Genomic DNA, 18,316 nt, shown 5'->3' with positions numbered 1-18,316 from the left:
TCTTACATGGGGGGAGGGGGGGTCGAAAAACCCAGAAAAAATGCTTACGTAATAAGTGTACGGCCCCTTAGGAGGATTTCCTGCAATCTACAATTCCTGAAATTCAAATTGTTATCCAAATTTTTTCCCTTAGTAGAAAAGGATAAAAGATAAAACAAAAAAAACTTCTGAATATCCGCTGGAGACTCTAAGGAGTTTTCACGAGAAATTCCCAAGGAATTTTTTGCAGAAGCTCCATGGAAGATTGTTCAGAATGTAGATTTTATCAAAAAAAATCTTTGGATCTCAACGGAAAATGGGATTTTTAAGAAATTTCCATAAGAAGTCATTGAGAAATTCCATTGGCCGAAAGCGACATACAGTCTCACTGATAATTTGGCCGAAAAAGCCGTTTTTTCTAACAGGTCGTTTTGCCGAATAGGTCATCAATCCGAAAATGCCGTTTGGCTGAAATGATCGTTTGACAGAAGGGGCCATTTGGCCCAAAATGTAATTTAGCCCGACGGGTCATACGGCAAATGTCAATGACCCAAACCTCGAATCAAGCTATAGTCAAAAACATCGAACCGTTTAGCCAAATGACATTTACTCTCTACTTTTTAAGATGATACTGGCCTTTAATCCAAAAGTCATCTAGCCAAATTCCAATAAGCCGATTTGAACGTCCATCTGAAACTGTTATCAGGTCGAAAATGGATTGTCCAAAAATGTAATTTGGCCGATAGCAACAACAGCCGAAAGTAACATTCGGCCAAACAGGTAATTTCGCAGAAACTCATGTTTGGCTAATTTGCAGAAAGCATATTCTCGGGTCTAATGGTTCTCTCTGACAAATGACCATGCCTACCAAACGGTATTTTCGATCAAATGATCTATTCGTTTAAACGACATTGTTGGCCAAACGGTATTTTCAACCAAATGACCTGTTAAGCCATACACCCTTTTCGGTCAAATTACCAGTTCGGCGGAATGTCCATTTCGGCTGTATGTCGCTGTAGGCCAAACTATATTTTCGAGTAAACCATTTTTGACCTTATAACAATTTCAGTGAAATCGGCTTTATAGAACTTGGCTAAATGGCTTTTGACTTAAAGGCCAGTATCGACTTAAAAAGTTAACAGGTTAAGGACGATTCAAATATAACGTCCACTACCTTTTGAGATTTCTAGACTCCCCCTCCCCCTCTGTTACGCTTTTATACCTAGTAATGTCACAAAATATTAGAATCTAACTAAACCTGTGACGTCATTATTGAATGACTCCACGTAATTAATGGTCATTGGACAATAAGGCCATTTTGCCAAACAAGTGGACATTTTCGACCATATCACCCGTTCAGTAATGACATTTCTACCAGACTATCTGTTATGCCAAATTACCAGTACGGATGTATTTCACTTTCGGCCAATGGAATCTATTTCCCAGGAATTTCTTAGAAATCCAAAGAAAATCCTTAAAAACTTCGACCAATTTTTCGCGGAAACTCTGAGAAGTTTTCCGTTGAAATTCAGGAAAATTTGTTGGGAAGTTCCAGGAAGTATCCCGTGAAAACTCATTGGAGTCTCCTGCGGGTATTCTAAAGAATTTTGTGTTTTGACGTTGGCTATGCCAAGCTAGCCATCTTTAATAATCTATACTAAGAAAACCAACAATAAAACATCCCTTCTACCAGTCGCAATCTCCTACAATAATGAAGAACTTTTCGCGTAAATTTCGAAGAATACTCAACAGAAACTTAATAGGAACTTTCCGTGGATATTCCGAATATTTTCCTGTAGAAATTTGAAACATGTTTCCGTGAACATTCTGAAGAGATTCGCATGTAAAATCCGAAGTATTTTCCGCTAAAACTCCCAACAGTTTTCTTTGAGAATTCTAAAGAGTTCTTGAAATTTCAAAATAGTTCCCGTGGAAAATTCGAAAATATTTTCCAAATGAAAATTCTTAAAAAACTTAAAGAACTTTCTGGGGAAGTTCATCAATTTTTTTTCGGCAAAATTCAAAAGAATCATCTTTTAATGTTTTGGAAATGGTTAAAATGACCAATTCAGATGAACGACATTTTAGGCCGAATGTCCTTTGAGGCCAAAGGGCCTGTTTTTTTTCAGCCAAAGGAACTGACCAAATGACATAATTAAGCTAGATGGGTCTCTGTCAAATTTTTTTGTCGGTCAAACTTCCAGCCTTGTGGCTTTCGGTTCAAAAATTCTATTACAACGAGAAATTCTTTAGATTTCAATGGGAAACTCTTCACAATTTCCACTCGAAGTTTTCTTAGTTTTTACGGATAGCTTTTCGAAATAACAACGAAAAATTGTATGAAAGTTTCAAGGAAACCATTGGTATATTTACGTAAATTTATCTGGAGTTTCAACGTGATGTTGTAGGGCTCAATAAGGAAATTATACGGTTCCACTGAACATTCGAAATTTGCACTAGAAATATTGCAGACTGCTTTAAATTTAGATCGGCGTGGTTAATTATAGATCAGCGGCGTGAAGAATTTTAAACAGCGGCGCGCCGATACAAAATTGTCGGCAGCGGCGGCGTGCCAAAAACTGTCGGCGGCGGCGTGTCGCGGCGGCGCACACCTCTAGGCACCGCTGTTCCATCTCCTCGCACTCCGCTTTTCCAGGCGGCGTTTCTTCTTCTGAAAAAGGCGGGTCTGTTTGTCTCCGCTTCCGTCTACAACGTTCCACGTTCTGCTGAGTACCTTACTGCAGCGCAACCACCCGCGCTGCGTCCTTCTCCACCAGAATCTGTCTGCATTCTTCGTCGAACCAATCGTTCCGTCGACTTCGTCCCATATACCCGAGGCTCTCCGCTGTGTCGTTAATGGCTGCTTTGACTGTATTCCAGCAGTCCTCAAGAGGGGCCCCATCGAGGTTGTGTGGCCTAATTCCGCCGGACAAGCTATCCGTTGATTTCTTCGCTTGTGTGCTATCTTCTCGAGCGTGCAACTCCGGACGTGCCCGACGAGGAAAGAGGCAAAGTCCTGGCCTGCTATCCACTAGTCAATGTTGGTAATCGAACCGTTATACGGATGATATTTACATGTCTGTCATCTATGCAGGCTCAGAGTGGATTGCCCAATTTCTATTAAATCTCACCCTCACAGAGCTCACCCTCTTCCGGCAACGTTGCCTCGAGACGCTATGCGTAGGCAGTGGCGACATCAGATTGCTTCAGTCGCTCTAGATCGTACCGCGGCGGTTGTCGGTACCGAACATTGTTGATGACGGATAGTTTTGGGCGCAGTTTAACCATCACCAGATAGTGGTTAGAGTCGATGTTAGCGCCACGATATGTCCTGTCGATTTGTGATTCTGTCTGCAGTGGTGATCTCCAGGTGTACCGATACGGGAGGCTGTGTTGGAAGTAGGTGCTGCGAATGGCCATATTCTTGGAGGCGGCGAAATCAATTAGCTATAGGCCGATTTCGTTCGTCAGTCGGTGAGCGCTGAACTTTCCAATAGTCGGTCTAAACTCCTCCTCTTGGCCAACCTGAGCGTTCATATCTTCTATGATGATTTTGACGTCGTGGCTTGGGCAGCTGTCGTACTCACGTTCCAGCTGCGCGTAGAATGCGTCCTTATCATCACCAGTGCTTCCGGAGTGTGGGCTATGGACGTTGATTATGCTGAAGTTGAAGAACCGGCTTTTGATCCTCAACCTGCACATTCTCTCATTGATCGGCCACCACCCGATCACGCGCCTTTGCGTATTGCCCATTACTATGAAAGCTGTTCCCAGCTCGTGTGTGTTGCCGCAGCTCTGCTAGTTGGTATGATTACTTTGCACCATTGATCCCTTCCAACGAACCTCCTGCAGCGCGCTACGATGCCGAATCCACGGCCCTTGAGCACATCGGCGAGTATGCGTGTGCTCCCGATGAAGTTGAGAGATTTGCAGTTCCAAGAACCGAGTTTCCAATCGCTAGTCGCCGATGGTTCCGATCTGTACCCTCTTGTTGATTGTTCGTTGTGTATGTTTTTTTTAAGGCTGGCTTGCAGGGCCTGACACTAAACCCCCTAAATTTCCGGAGGACCTTTCCCCCTTATTCCCGGTGGACCATGGTGCACAGTTTCGCTTAGAGTCCCTCGCTGGCACTCGGACGATGATCACCCGCCCCTAACATGGAGAACAGACGCTGTTGTGAGCCGATCCTGACATGGAGAACAGACGATCAGTAAGATTCCCTAGTAGCACAGTTCGAATCGATTTGGTTGCAGCAACTCCAATGTGACTGGATTTGGTCGCATATGCGTCACAGTGATAGATATGTGACAAATGTGCTACTCGGGTTTGCACCTCCACCAAATGTTGTAACAGGATTTTATCATAATATGATCTGAAAAATGCTTAACACCGAATTGCCCAACAGTAGGTAATTAAATTACACACTTCGAAAAAATCATGTAAACTCACATTTTATAAGATGCACATAAAAGGAGCGACCCGATTGATGTACAAATACGTCTGATTTGAAAATCACATGAGGCGCAAGAAATATGCGTAATAAGCTCTACTTATTTTTACGTCATGACATGTAAATTAAATTCAATTTTTTGTCACGTAAACATTATTCCGGCAGCGGTGTTGATCGGAAATTTTCTTGCATGCTCTGGTTTAAAAGAAATAATTTGTTGTAATTATATGATTTATTTTTTCAACGTCTTCTACAGTATTTTTATTTTATTTTGAAATGACTGAACTTTTTAATTTAAAAAACTCCAAGATTTTATGAGGTTTGTCTATTTGTGCTGTACATCTATATGTTGCAGGCCTGTGTTCCTTTCTGTTTCCAAAAGCGGGCAATTTTGTGGACGTTTGGTGCTCCGGTGTCAATCAATTTCTGTCATGATCATAACTCATAAGCAACCGTTTTACAGGACAAACATGAATGCATCTTGTACAAAGCAGTACATAATATTCTGCAAGTACATACATGGTATCTGAAGAAGAAATTCCATTCTTATTTTGGTGCTGCTAGCGAAGTTCGATTAAAAAATTACTCACCAATTAAGGACGTGGTAATCTAAAACGAAATTGCGATGAGTAGTCCAGCTAGCTTCATGATAGATTTCCAGATAAGTAATTCACTTTTCCATAAACAGCGCACGAAACAAAAAAATACGGGAAACTGCGACTGACATACAAATGCTCTGGCATTGTTTTCAACTGAACTGAAATTCAAGGACGAAGCTTTTTCATTCCGCCGCACAGCATCGGTCAAGATTCATGTAAATTTACGCCACACTGAACAGATTTCCACAGATTTGAAGATTTTAATTTTAATATATGATGTGAATTTCAAACGATAACGTACATTTTAGTCATTATTCGAAGTAATGAAATTGATTTGAATTGCACATCAAATGGAACGTTAAATTAGGGCAGATTTTAGTTTGAGTCACTAAATAATTAGGTTCAATAACGTTTCAGTCATATGTAAATTCCATTATTTTTTAGAGTGTAGATGTAGCAAAGTCTCCCAGCCATAGATATCACAATGCTGATATAATTTGAATAGATTGCCTAATTTGAAATATTGTTAGCTCCATGTTCTTCAAAATATTGTTGTTAAGACAAAAACAAAAATTTCTGATTGTTGATCACAAAATGGAGACCTATCACGACCAGTAAAAAATTACAATATATTTTGTAACTGATTCTGTTATAAATATTTATGATAAAATAGTTTTTTGTTTTTTTGTGTAATTTTTGATAGAAATTTAGATATTTTAACAACATCATGCACCATGTTTTTAACAAATTTTGTTATAAAAATTTAGTATAACATACACACTTGATATTTTTTACCGGGATCTCAGCAAAATGGTCAACTTTTACCGAGATTCGCACAGCCGTGCCCCAGCAAACATGTTTTTTGCCGAGATATCTGTCAAAATTGCTGAAAATCAGCAAATAATTTGCCGAAAATCAGCTAACAAACATCATTTTTGCCGGAATATCAGTCTTTTATTTTGCTGGCGCACGGCTGTGCGAATTTTTGTCGAGCTGCAGAAATAAAAACTAACGTTAAGTGCATTTTTAAAATGTTCTATCGGGGGTCATTTTTCCATACATTTTTTGGGGGGTTGAATTGGCCATCATTTGCGATTTCTATGGAGTTTGCACTCAAAATAGTGAAAAAAATACCCACGATATGAAAGAGGAGATCATATACTTTCGCGTGGTGGGTGTTTCAAAGGTACTGATTTTTGAAAAATGAGATTTCCGCATAGAGACTCCGTGCTTCATTCATTGCTTCAACCAAGAATCCAAAATAATAAACCGGATTACAAAACACTAGTACAATGCAAATAAGTTAAATCCAGTAGGGGAAACCGCCAAATGTTGAACGGCTAATTTTGTCGCCTATTGTTAAACTCCCATAAGAAATGCACGTGCGTTCAACAATAGGCGAAGAAATTAGCCGTTCAACATCTAGCTAATTACCCTAAATATTTCAAAGATAATTATTCTAACCGAATTCCGTCAAACAACATTCCCCGGAATGACCTTCGGTGAAAAAGTACATTCCGCGAAATGTCTTTCGGCGGAATAGTATACGACCATTAAACCGAAGTTGTGATTCCTTGTGGAAAACACTGAAACGTTCGTGCGACGTCGACCGGTGGTGGAATCATACGGAATCTCGAACTTTTTCTTTTTCAATGGCTCTACATTTCAACTGAAACTTGACCTTGCCCTTGACCAGCTTGTGACGCCTTAATAAGAAAATATAAGAAGTCAATGAGCCCATATGTCATTGCTATTTCCGTCTATCTATGAAAATTTTCAATTATTCATTCATGGAAAAGTTCCAAATTTTCAACGGAAAATTTCATATTTCCATGGAACGTTTTAGCTTTCGTCATTTCAAAATATCATTTACATTTGTTCAGTTTAACAACAACAATTACCTTTGCAGTTATCGGCATCAATAATTACTTAGCAGAGGTATACTGACCTTTTTTTTATCAAAAGCCATCTCTGCCAATTAAACTTGTTACAGACTCGTACGAATGAGAAGTTTATGATGGGAACGTGCTTCCCCTGAGCAACAAATGAAGTTGTGTCTCGAAGTGTAATGCGTGTTGTCAATTCTCTGTTTTACAGCGAATGCCAATGATGTATATATAAAAAAATTGAAGCCGGTTTAGATCAAGTTATTTAAATGTCGTATGATGATCGGGTTTAATTGTTCTATAAATTGTAAATCCGCTTTAATAGACTTCGTGAATACTAAATAGTGCAACCTGTCTTTGTCTTTCATTTACAGATAACTTACTACTAAGATGCTAATAGATAAGCAAATTGTGTTTGCGGCGGTGACGCTATGCGCCGGAATCGCCTTCGCAATTCAAGTGCCCACATCCGATCAGATAAGCATTACGAGCAGTGATCGTGCGGATGGCCTGTCAAAATATGGCGGTGTGGGTGGCGATGAACCTCGGGCGTATCGTCCGGATACTTCCTCGCTGGATTTTGTCTACCACAATCATGATGATATGACGCGATATCTGAGGGCGACCACCGCGCGCTATCCCAACCTGACGGCACTGTATTCGATTGGGAAGTCGGTTCAGGGCCGCGAACTGTGGGTCATGGTGGTTTCCTCGTCCCCGTACGAGCACATGCAGCAAACCGGATGTGAAGTACATCGGTAACATCCACGGTAACGAAGCCGTCGGACGTGAACTGCTGCTTCACATGATCCAGTACCTGATCACCAGCTATACGTCTGATCCCTACATCAAGTGGCTATTGGACAACACCCGTATCCATATCCTGCCCTCGTTGAACCCGGATGGTTATGCTGCTTCCAAGGAAGGTACTTGTGACGGCGGACAGGGCCGATACAACTCGCGTGGTTTCGATCTGAACCGTAACTTCCCGGATTACTTCAAGCAGAACAATAAGCGATCGCAACCGGAGACAGAAGCCGTCAAAGTGGATCAACAAGATTCAGTTTGTACTGAGTGGATCCCTGCACGGGGGTGCTCTAGTGGCCAGTTACCCGTACGATAACACTCCCAACGCTAGTAAGTATTTATTTTAGGTGACATTTCCGTGATTTTTATTAACCTGTAAGATCACCCCAATGCTTTCGTGGAAACAGAGATATGTAGATCGTCATCTACCTGCGCCGGTGAGCTTGTCGTAGTTGAAAACATAAGAATTCCCTTTGTACTCAATAACCATATTCTCATACGTTTCTATCTCTGCTTCGTTTCTTCCAACATGACCCCTTTTGAGTTCAGTATTCAATAGCTACGTGTCGCAACCATCGTTGACACCGGACGACGATGTGTTCAAGCACCTCTCGCTAACCTACGCCAACAACCACGCTAAGATGTCTCAAAGAGTGGCCTGCAAGTCCGCTTCGCCCTCGTTCGAGAACGGCATCACCAACGGTGCAGCTTGGTATCCACTGACCGGTGGAATGCAAGACTTCAACTACATCTGGCACGGTTGCATGGAAATCACTCTGGAAGTATCGTGCTGCAAGTTTCCGCCAGCTTATGAACTGCGCAAGTACTGGGACGACAATCAGCTGTCGATGATCAAGTTCCTCGCCGAAGCGCACCGAGGTGTTCAAGGGTTCGTCATGGATCCCAACGGGGGTCCCATCGAGCGGGCTCAGCTAAAGATCAAGGGCAGAGATGTCGGCTTCAGTACCACCAAATACGGAGAGTTCTGGCGAATTCTTATGCCCGGTGTCTACAAGCTGGAAGGTGTTCGCCGATGGATTCGTTCAAGAGACGTCGACTTCATGGTCGTTGAGCAGCATCCACGCTGCTGAATGTCACAATGCAGCCATCAGAAGGTATGCCCGTAGATCATTGATTTTTTTTCCACAAACTCCAGCACTGTACATACTAAATTAGACAAAATTCACAATATTTGAATAGTCGCACTTGTTAACAAACCTGCAAAACAAATCTTCTCAACGGAATCTGGTCTACTAACAACTTTCTCCCATCAAAACGTTTTGTTTTAATAATAAATCCTACGAGTCAGCAGGGATCAGCAAGAAGCCCAATCCTCCACGCACTGGAAGTCATGGAGCTGTACAGCAAGGATTTCGCCATGTCCATGTGTTCCAGTCAGCATTTTCTGTACCAGTGCGAGTCGTTTGCGAAAATGACGGTCAAGGAAAGAAGGATTCTACGACGAAACAAGCTATCTCGGAATTGCTTACGCCGCGGTCACAGGGCGAAGGATTGCTCTTCCAAGCTACTGCCGCAAGTGCAGAGGTCGTCACCATACTCAGCTGTGCAACGTGTCTAAATGATTCCACCAGCAACGCGGCCAGCAGTCAACCAGAAACCAATTGGTTTCTTCCAGTGCTCCCAGCCAACCCAGCATCCCCAGTGGGTCGCAAACCTCAACTCCAACCGCGCATACGGGAATAAGAGCTGCATTTCCACCGATGGGTCGAGAACAAATTTGTTGTTGGCGACAACAATAGTTACGATGGTAGACGATGAAGGTTCAGAACATCCAGTTCGGACGTTGTTAGATTCGGGAGTGAATGTTGTTTCGCAACGAGCGAGGTTGCCCAGCGGATGAGTGTTTGTCGATCAAGAGTAAATCTACCGATTGAGGGATCGTCAGCTTCCACTGAAGTTCGCTGCAAATTTCTAGCAACGGTGAAGTCCAGAGTATCAAGCTATTCCACCACCATTGAAGCATTCTTCTGCCCAAGGTTACTATCGATTTACCATCGATATCTGTCGAGGAGACGAGCCAGCCTCGGCTGAAAGTCTCTTAAAAGACAAAAAAAAAGATATCTGTAGACGCATCGAGTCTTTTTTTTTAATAATTTTATTTGCTAATTATCTACATATGCATTCATCTCTTAGATAGGTGTTCCGTGTTTTTTTAAACTATCCTTATTTGCTATGTTATATTTTTAGTTATTAATAATACATTTTAATTGCCTCTGGCAGTTAGAATTTTTCCTCTGGTTGAATTGAACCATGTAGGAATTAAATGTTTTCAACTAAACTAATCTTAACCTATTTTATACTAAGGGTACAGGAGTTAATCGTTGCAGAAGATTGCAACGATTTTATCTAAAATTGGAAATTATTTTTGTTGGACATTTGTTGCAATGTCTCAATATTAGAAATTCTATGAAGTTCATTGGTACTATACCACGGAGACAACTTCAGAATCATTTTACGGTATTTTGAATCCTCTGAAGTGCCTTCTTTCTGGTATTGCAGCAACTAGTCCATATTGGCACAGCATCAACATGGCAGGTCTAAACATTTGTTTGTAAATCAAAAGTTTGTTCTAAGACAAAGTTTTAATTTTCTGTTTATAAGTGGATATAGAACTTAATATATTAATATTTGGCTTGAAGGCCTTCAATGTGATTTTAAAAGATTTTGATCTAGCAGAAGTCCTAAATATTTAGCTTCGCTAGACAAAATTGGAACCCCATTCATAGTGATACATGTCAGCTGAAGGTTTCAAATAAGAAGTTCTGGCTTATGGGAAAATTATATGAGTTTTGGAAGATCTGTGGAAATTTTCCATTTTAAGTAAGTGGAGAAAATATCCAAACTTTTTTGCAATCTACTACAATGACACGAAGGTACGCTCCTTGTGGAGACCTGTGTCATCTGCAAACAAAGATTTTTGACACCCTGGTGGTAAATCAGGTAAGTCAAGTAAAAATGTTATACAAAATGGGCCCCAGTATGCTGCCTTGGGAATAGTTTACAGGTAATCTATCAGATTTAGAATTCTGATAGTTTACCTGCAGTGACGATCTGATAAATAATTTGGAAAAGTTTAATAATGTACAGCGTAAAATTAAAATTCATCAATTTTAAACTAAACCTTCATGCCAAACACTGTCAAATTTTCTATATCAAGAAGAGCAACCTATCGAATATCCTTCAGATTTGTTGAGCGAATTAAGTTCGTAACTCTTAATAACTGATGAGTGGTTGAATGCCCTATCGAAAACCAAATTGCTCATCAGCAAAATAGAATTGTCATTAATATGAACCTATTCTATTTAAAATAATCTTTTCAAACAGTTTGCTTATTGAAGAAAGCAAACTGATTGGCGATAAATGGCTCTCAGCTGGATTTTGTCCGGCTTCAAAATTGGAACAACTTTGGCGTTTTTCCATTTATCGGAAGTATGCCAATTGAAAACATTTGTTAAATATATTAACCAAAAGGATAAAGAGCTCTCTGAAGTTTTTGATAAGTATGTAGAAATCCACTACCACTCCGGGGCTTCTTATTTTTAAATTTTCTAGTAATAGATCTCACTTCATCCAAATTGGTTCCTAACGAAAGGTCAAAGACATTATCTTGGTTGAGAATGTCTTCGAAGCTTCGTAACCTGATCCTCAATTGGACTAGTGAGACCTAGACTAAAATTATGGGCATCTCGAACTGCTGAGCAAGTTTTTGAGCCTTTTCGCCATTTGTTAATAAAATTTGATTTCCCTCTTTAAGCGCTGGAATTGGCTTTTGAGGTTTTTAAAATTTTCGTTAATTTCAAAAGGGTTGCGAACTGGGATCAACTTGAGACATTATTCTCAAAGTTGGTATTTCTCAGAATAGCGAAACGTTTTTAATTTCATTTGCAAATCTGCCAATAACTTTCAACGCGGATCGAGTTCTTTGTATTGCCTTCGCCTCACATTTTCAAGAGATGTAGCTGAAGATCGTCGTCATAATAATGGAGTTGAAACACATTTAGGAATTTGCAATGCCTGGCTTCGAAACCAAATTTGCAAAGATACGAGAGCATTATCAATATACTTTTATGAGAGGAATATCAACACTTTCCTATCGATATACGTTTTTATAAATCCAATCAGCATTATCATAGAAAGTAGAGCTGATTGGATTATAAAGCTTCTTGTGATTTCAAATGTCACAGGAAGGTGATCAGAGTGAAAGTCAGCATGAGTTACCAATTGGCACACAGCTGACTTGAATCCGTTAAAACAAATCAATTGTCAAGGATTTCAGTGGATGAAAAAAGTTGGGCCATTGGGATATTGAATAGTATAATATCCGCAGAACAATCTTCAAATAAAATGTTGCCGTTGGAATTGCTTTGAGCATTATTCATGAACGGTGTTTGGTATCAGTCAATTACGAAGAATTTTGATTTGTTGCGAGTCAGAATTTGAAGATCAGCTCAACAAATTCTTTTGCTGCCATTGCATTGAAAAGATAGGCTGCAATGAAGGAAAATTCCAAAATTTGTTTCAACAGAAACTCCCAAGGTTTCAAAACTTTTTCAACGAAGAAAATAATTTATGTTTGATACGTCTAAATTGATAGCGACCACCACAGGCGCGTCAAGACGATCATTTCAGATAAAAGTTTGGATCTCTTTAATGGAGAATCCTGGTTTAGTACTTATAAACAATATGAACTGAAAGGAAGTTGAATAATCATCTTCCTTACCCTAGAGAGCGGCATCCTAATTTAGAACTTTCAACCATTCAAAGTCATACAACAACACAAATGAACAACAACACACAAATAATGGAATTGATTCAATCAAAATCTCATTCCGAAGCTTTTCAGAAAATCGGCAAAAGATACCATAATTCTTTGTTGCGTATGAATCGAATCACCTGGAGCTAGAGGTATGATTTGCTCAATTTCACTATTGACAAATCGGAACTGATTACCAGTTCGATTGGAGAAGAATTATTTCATTATTAGAGTTAGAAGGCACTGAATTCTCAGCTCTTCTATTTTTTCCGCGCTTGGCAGGACGGTCTTGAACCTTGTTTCTTTGAAGGAAGTGGAGAATTCAGAGACTCTTCGTCTTCTTGTTTTTATTAATGCTCATGGCTGAGCGTGAGACGTGACTTCTAAGAGGTTTTTCCCAGAACGGTGTCCCTGCAGGATTACCATTATTAGCCTCACAATTTCTTCAAACGCTATTCAGACTACAGTAGAACAAAAAGCAGCAACAGCCAATTATTTAATCTTTTTTCTAACAATTTGAAACCACTCAAACAAGAGAAAAAGACAGTTTTTTTTAGGTCCAATATCAATCACAGCCTACTTGAAACTCGGACAATAAGGGAAATTTGAATTGTATGACAAATTCTGTTGTTAAGGAATCAGAGCAACCTTATAATAATCTATTATTATATTCCGGACTTCAGATCATCTTGCCCGAAAGAATCCTTATTATTTGATACATCTGCTTGATTTTTGGAGAAATATTGAATTTCTAGAACTATCAAGGATTTCTAGAAAGAATGACATACATCCCAGTTTTTTTGCTTTTGAATTATCTTTATAGACTTTCGAGGGTAACGAATTCCACAAATTCCTGAATTTCGTCGGGACTTCGACTTCTGGGCATAAAAGTATCATCGTGATATACGAATGCAAAAATGGTAACCTGGCTTAGAAACCTCCTGCAGTTAATAACTGTGAAGTGCTTAATGAACACTAAGTCTGAGGCGGCTCTGTCCCAGTGTGGGATGTAATGCCATAAGAAGAAGACTAATGTACAAAACTACTTAAAGTGCAATTTTTGTAGATCTAGATATTAGGATTATCATAGTATTGCAGCAAAATAATTACCAATATGATATTGTTCATACCGCAATCATGGGTAGGTACTTGTGTAGGACAGTACTTTGACTAACAACCAAGACAACAGACATGCGTAAGAATATCCTATTTGTCCTATCCATTTCCAGTGCCACTGCTTGCCATTGTTTAGGCCTCATTAAAAGTACACCAACAACAAACTAAGTTCGTTCAGCTCCCTAGACAAGGTTTTCCTGTTCTATCAAATCCACTCGTTGAAGGTTAACAACATGACAAGTTAAATAAGCTAAGATTAGTCGATCCAGTAGCAGTTTTCGAAGCTCAATCTATCTGTTCAACCAACTATTTCTGATTTCATTTGATGAACTGAAATGTGTAGAATGAATAGATTTTGATAAGTAACTCATTACTAATGATCAGAACTCAGAAAGTTATTTGTATTATTTTCAGTGTAATTAATTTACTAGATACCTGACAAACGAATTATGTAATGAGGTTGCAGCAGCTGTGGATCAGATTACGGAGTCCATATTTCTCAGCCTAGCACGTAATTCACAATGCTGACAATAATTAAAAGACTTCCACCCAGAATCTCAATCCTTCGATCAACATTTGATCCGATTCTGCACATCCGTCGGGCCTGTTCCATTTATGGGTTGTAGATGTATCTTCGATTCTGGTTCCATTTTCTTGATTCGTTTTGACAGTGTTGTCAGTTGTGTTTTTACGACACGCTCTATTTGATTTATTTTCCTTTTTGGTGGCTTCGGTCCCCAGCGCATTGTTCAGCAGATTTGTGCCGGAAATGACCGTAGAACTATTCTTCTGCGAAACGGTTTCCAAAGAGTCAACTGGTTTTGCATCGGATTCGGATCTGGATGTGGATCACGTCAACTACTTCCACCAGTTTGCCCTCAGGTGTCACTTCATACGATGCTTCATTGCCGTGCACTCACTGGAGCTGCATTTGTCCGTACAGAGGAGCATTGCTTCATGTTTGCAGAGTCACGTTCGGTACAGAACGCGGATCTCCGGTACAGCCTTGCCTGTAGCGGACAAGTTTCGTATACGGATTCATCTTCCAGTTGGAAGCATTGGTGCATATGGCTGGTATTTTTAGTACCAATTAGACCACAAACTTCTGGCACCGTATTTTTATAACAGTCGTCCCACCGATTTTAGATTCACATCTTTGGCAAATTAGTGAGAACACTGCTGTAGAAAAAGGTGTTATTGATGGGTTCTGTTCTGGTCTATATCTTGATATACCTGATGGAGTGCATCCGAGAAACGCACAAAAGAAATACGAACAACATCCCTGATGAGTGGTAATACTTTAAAGGTTGATTACAGATTTGAAAGTGAACTTCTGTAGGCGATTGAATTCGAGAACTCCGCTTTATCAGCGCCGATAGTTTAAAGGTTTAAACTTGGATGTTTACTTTCTGATTAAAATTGAACGTTATAACTACTATGTTGAACTACTGCAGGTGATGTGAAGTCACTTTAGGAGGATTATTACTGAGTCATTTGGTGGAATTGTGGAAGATAGTGGAAAGAGTATGAAAACCCATTTGTTTTGGTTACCTACGTTCAAGCGTAGTCACAATTTCAGTGTTGAATTGCTTCCGGACTTTTAGTTAGACGTAATTGTGGAAGAAAATAATGGATATCGTCTTATATAATGAAGTAAAATTGAATAGTTTCGAAAAAAATGTCCTGGTTAAGAGATGATCCATCCTAGGGCTGCAAATCTCTATAATAAGGATATACATAATAATAGCCAGATCTGGCAACTGTCTTAGCGTCAAAACCTTGCATGAGTTTCAGGCAGCTTAAAACGTCATTTGATTAATTTATTAAACTCGAGGTTCCATCTACACGGCGATTGAATAAAATTTTTACAGCCTATTCGTCCATAGAATTTCTGTTAAAGTGGGACAACTCAAAATTTTGCGAAATTTCTTTGGAAAAAGAGACGTTTTTACCAGCGATCAATACAAGTAGAGTATGCCCAAAAGCATGTTATGGATGACCTATGTTCCTCTCGATAGCTGCTATAATGCAGTGCGCCTCAGCAGTCTTGATTTTATGCAGGTGTTATGGAAGTCATGAAAAGAAATTGTGTTATGACCGCATAAACCAAAAATGTTACTTGGGAGCTCAATCTCACCATTATGCAGCTGCTATAGCAGTGGTCTCCGAGTCATAGATTATTCTCAAATTTGGAAGTCGTATATGGCGGCAAGATGCGCAACGGCCCGGTCCAAGAGGTTGTAAGCCCACTTGCCGAAGATGTTCTATGGCTAAGATCATGGTCGAAAGGATATCGCTCTTCCTCGTAGTTCGAAACCAATTCCTTCGCAGGTGGCCGCTCGGCAGTAGATTGGCCTGCTGGAGCAGTGAGAGTGGGGTACCGCTGTACCAATCAGAGGTCAGGCTTTCAGAGGCTCAGCAAAGCGGAGGTAGTGTGTCTGAATGGGGTGGAGCACGGTGGAGTCGTTCATTGAAGTATCTTTCTGTAGCTCTGGCTACCAGGCGACTGAACTGAGAGTCTATAGCGACCATTTAACAATCCGCTAGATGGTCATCTGTGTGCATCAACTGAGTTAAGGAGTCCCCGTCATATTCGTGGATTGACGTCCGACGTACTGGTAGGTGTAGCGAGCAGATCTTCGGTCAACCTGCCATGCAAAGGATGCAAAGAGCTCGCTCTGATCTAGAAAGGTAGGGACTTCACCTTTAATGCTGTGAAACTTGCTCATAAGTAGCAGTAAACTTTGCCAGAAAGCCAATTCCTATGGTGATGCCCTACAGCACAGGTGTGTTTGTCCGAAGAGGTTATTTTCAAAATCATCTCTAAAACACTCATACACGAAAGTATAGGTTTTCCTCTTTCACGTAGGTGCATTTTTAAAATGTTCTATCGGGGCCATTTTTATACATTTAGAAAACAAAATAGTGAAAAAATAAAATTGTTCTAGATCCCTGATAGAACATTTTAGTTTACGTACTATATGAAAGAGGAGAGCATATATTTTACTGTGGTGGTGTTTTGAGATACTGATTTTTGAAAAAATGTTTCCCCATAGAGACACGTGTAGAGATAGTAACCTCTAAGACAAGGCAGCAAGGTTAGCGCATTATCGAGGTAATCTCTTCCTTTCCCATGTCACAAATTCCTTGCCTCCAGCACGGTAGCACCGAGTGCCATTGGTAACGAACGAAGATCACTGCCATGGTGAATCCTAGATACGAACACAGCTCTGGCGAGGAACCGGGAACGGAGCCTCGCTCTAAATGCAGCAACCACGGCGAACCCTGACATGTTCAGAACAGCCATGCAGAGATGCCTGTACAAGTGTAGTTTACCTGATAGGTGGAAGAAACAGAAGCATACTGAAACCCTGGAAGCCACCCGGCGATCCTTCGCCGTATATACTGTCCACTTGATCGACACGGGAAGTTGCTTGAGAGGATCATCCCATCCTCAAACACTGATGCTGGATGGCCTGTCACAATCAGTTTGGGTTTCGTAAGAGTAAGTTCCGTTAGACGCTTAATTCTGTGGATGAAAATGCTGAAGTAACGATCCAACGCAAAAGGCATTTAACAGCACAAGTTGGGATGCCATCATCATGCTCTCTTTACTGCGGTTGGGCATGCTGGTGGGTCTGTACAACATTTTGGAATCTTATTTCAAGAAACGTGTACTATTATAAGAGACCGATGTTAAGGCTAGGGCCTGTAGGTTCTGTTGCCAGGTTAGATTTTGGTAGACTTATTTCTTTATGGAGGCTGTGCCGCCATGGGGCTCTGATGTGATCAGTGTTGAAAATCACTCATAAATCTCAATCAACGAGCACTCCCGCGAACGAAATAGTATGCGATTTTAAAGGAATGCATCACACTTGAATTTTCATGCTAAAAGCATCATTTCACTCATTTGCCAAAAATCATTTTGTTTAAAACGCATTTGAAATCAATTTGTGGCAATTTATCGCCTATACATGGAAGAGTTTCCAATTGTATGCGAAAAACGTCAATTCAATGTTTTTAACGAAGGAGAACAAAAGAAAACCTACATGATTAAAATTAATGATTCAACAAATCCATGAGTTTTATGCTAAGTTGGTAGTTTCAACTCACGCTTGATTTGAATCGTCCATGAGTTTTGAGGTTTTGAGTTTTACCAACACTGGCTGTGATGACCGGCCTGGGTTCCAGTCAATGCTTGTATCCGACCTTACGGAGTGGCCTATCCAGTCCATTCTGATCCGAATTTCTGTTGATATTGGATTCGTGACAACGACTCGATGGTTGAGATCCAGGCGTGAGAGGCCAACAGCAGAATTATAGTACCGATGCATCTGTTGATGAACACCTGCAGCCGTTGGGTGTCTCCACGATACACACAATGTTTCCTAGCGTATAACAGACAGATTCAATTAGAGTTGAAAATCATATTTTAGAGCGTTCACGCATCTGCCGGTTTTTTCTATATTTCTTAAACTCGCTCAGGCAGCCATTGCTTTTATTGATCCGTGCGCCTATTTCGATCTTGGTACCGCCAGGCGTCATTTTGCCAAGGTATTGAAGCTTTCAACATTCATAATTCTCGATTGCGGCCTCGCTGAACCAAGTTTGGTGTTGATCACGTTGATGACTAAGCCCGAAAGAAGCGCCTCTGGCAAGGTCGTTGAGCTTATTCTGCATATCAGAGCGCCGTTGAGGAGGGTGT

The 18,316-nt window shown here is 40.4% G+C and overlaps 1 protein-coding gene across 1 annotated transcript in view; it reads left to right on the top strand.

Annotated features, from left to right (window-relative positions):
- LOC134207156 (carboxypeptidase D-like) overlaps positions 1–9,425 on the top strand; it is a 65,179-nt gene extending 55,754 nt beyond the window's left edge. The window contains 7 exon segments of the mRNA XM_062682877.1: positions 7,289–7,645; positions 7,647–7,958; positions 7,960–8,051; positions 8,129–8,158; positions 8,271–8,801; positions 8,804–8,836; positions 9,034–9,425. Of these exon segments, the coding sequence (XP_062538861.1) occupies positions 7,305–7,645; positions 7,647–7,958; positions 7,960–8,051; positions 8,129–8,158; positions 8,271–8,801; positions 8,804–8,836; positions 9,034–9,425 (1,731 nt within the window). The 5' untranslated portion in view covers positions 7,289–7,304.
- The last annotated feature ends 8,891 nt before the right edge of the window (positions 9,426–18,316 follow it).

The sequence above is a fragment of the Armigeres subalbatus genome, chromosome 1, assembly GCF_024139115.2.
Source record: "Armigeres subalbatus isolate Guangzhou_Male chromosome 1, GZ_Asu_2, whole genome shotgun sequence".
NCBI classification, from domain to species: Eukaryota; Metazoa; Arthropoda; class Insecta; order Diptera; family Culicidae; genus Armigeres; species Armigeres subalbatus.
Note: the sequence above shows the minus strand (reverse complement) of the source record. Positions and strands in the feature narration are given on the sequence as shown.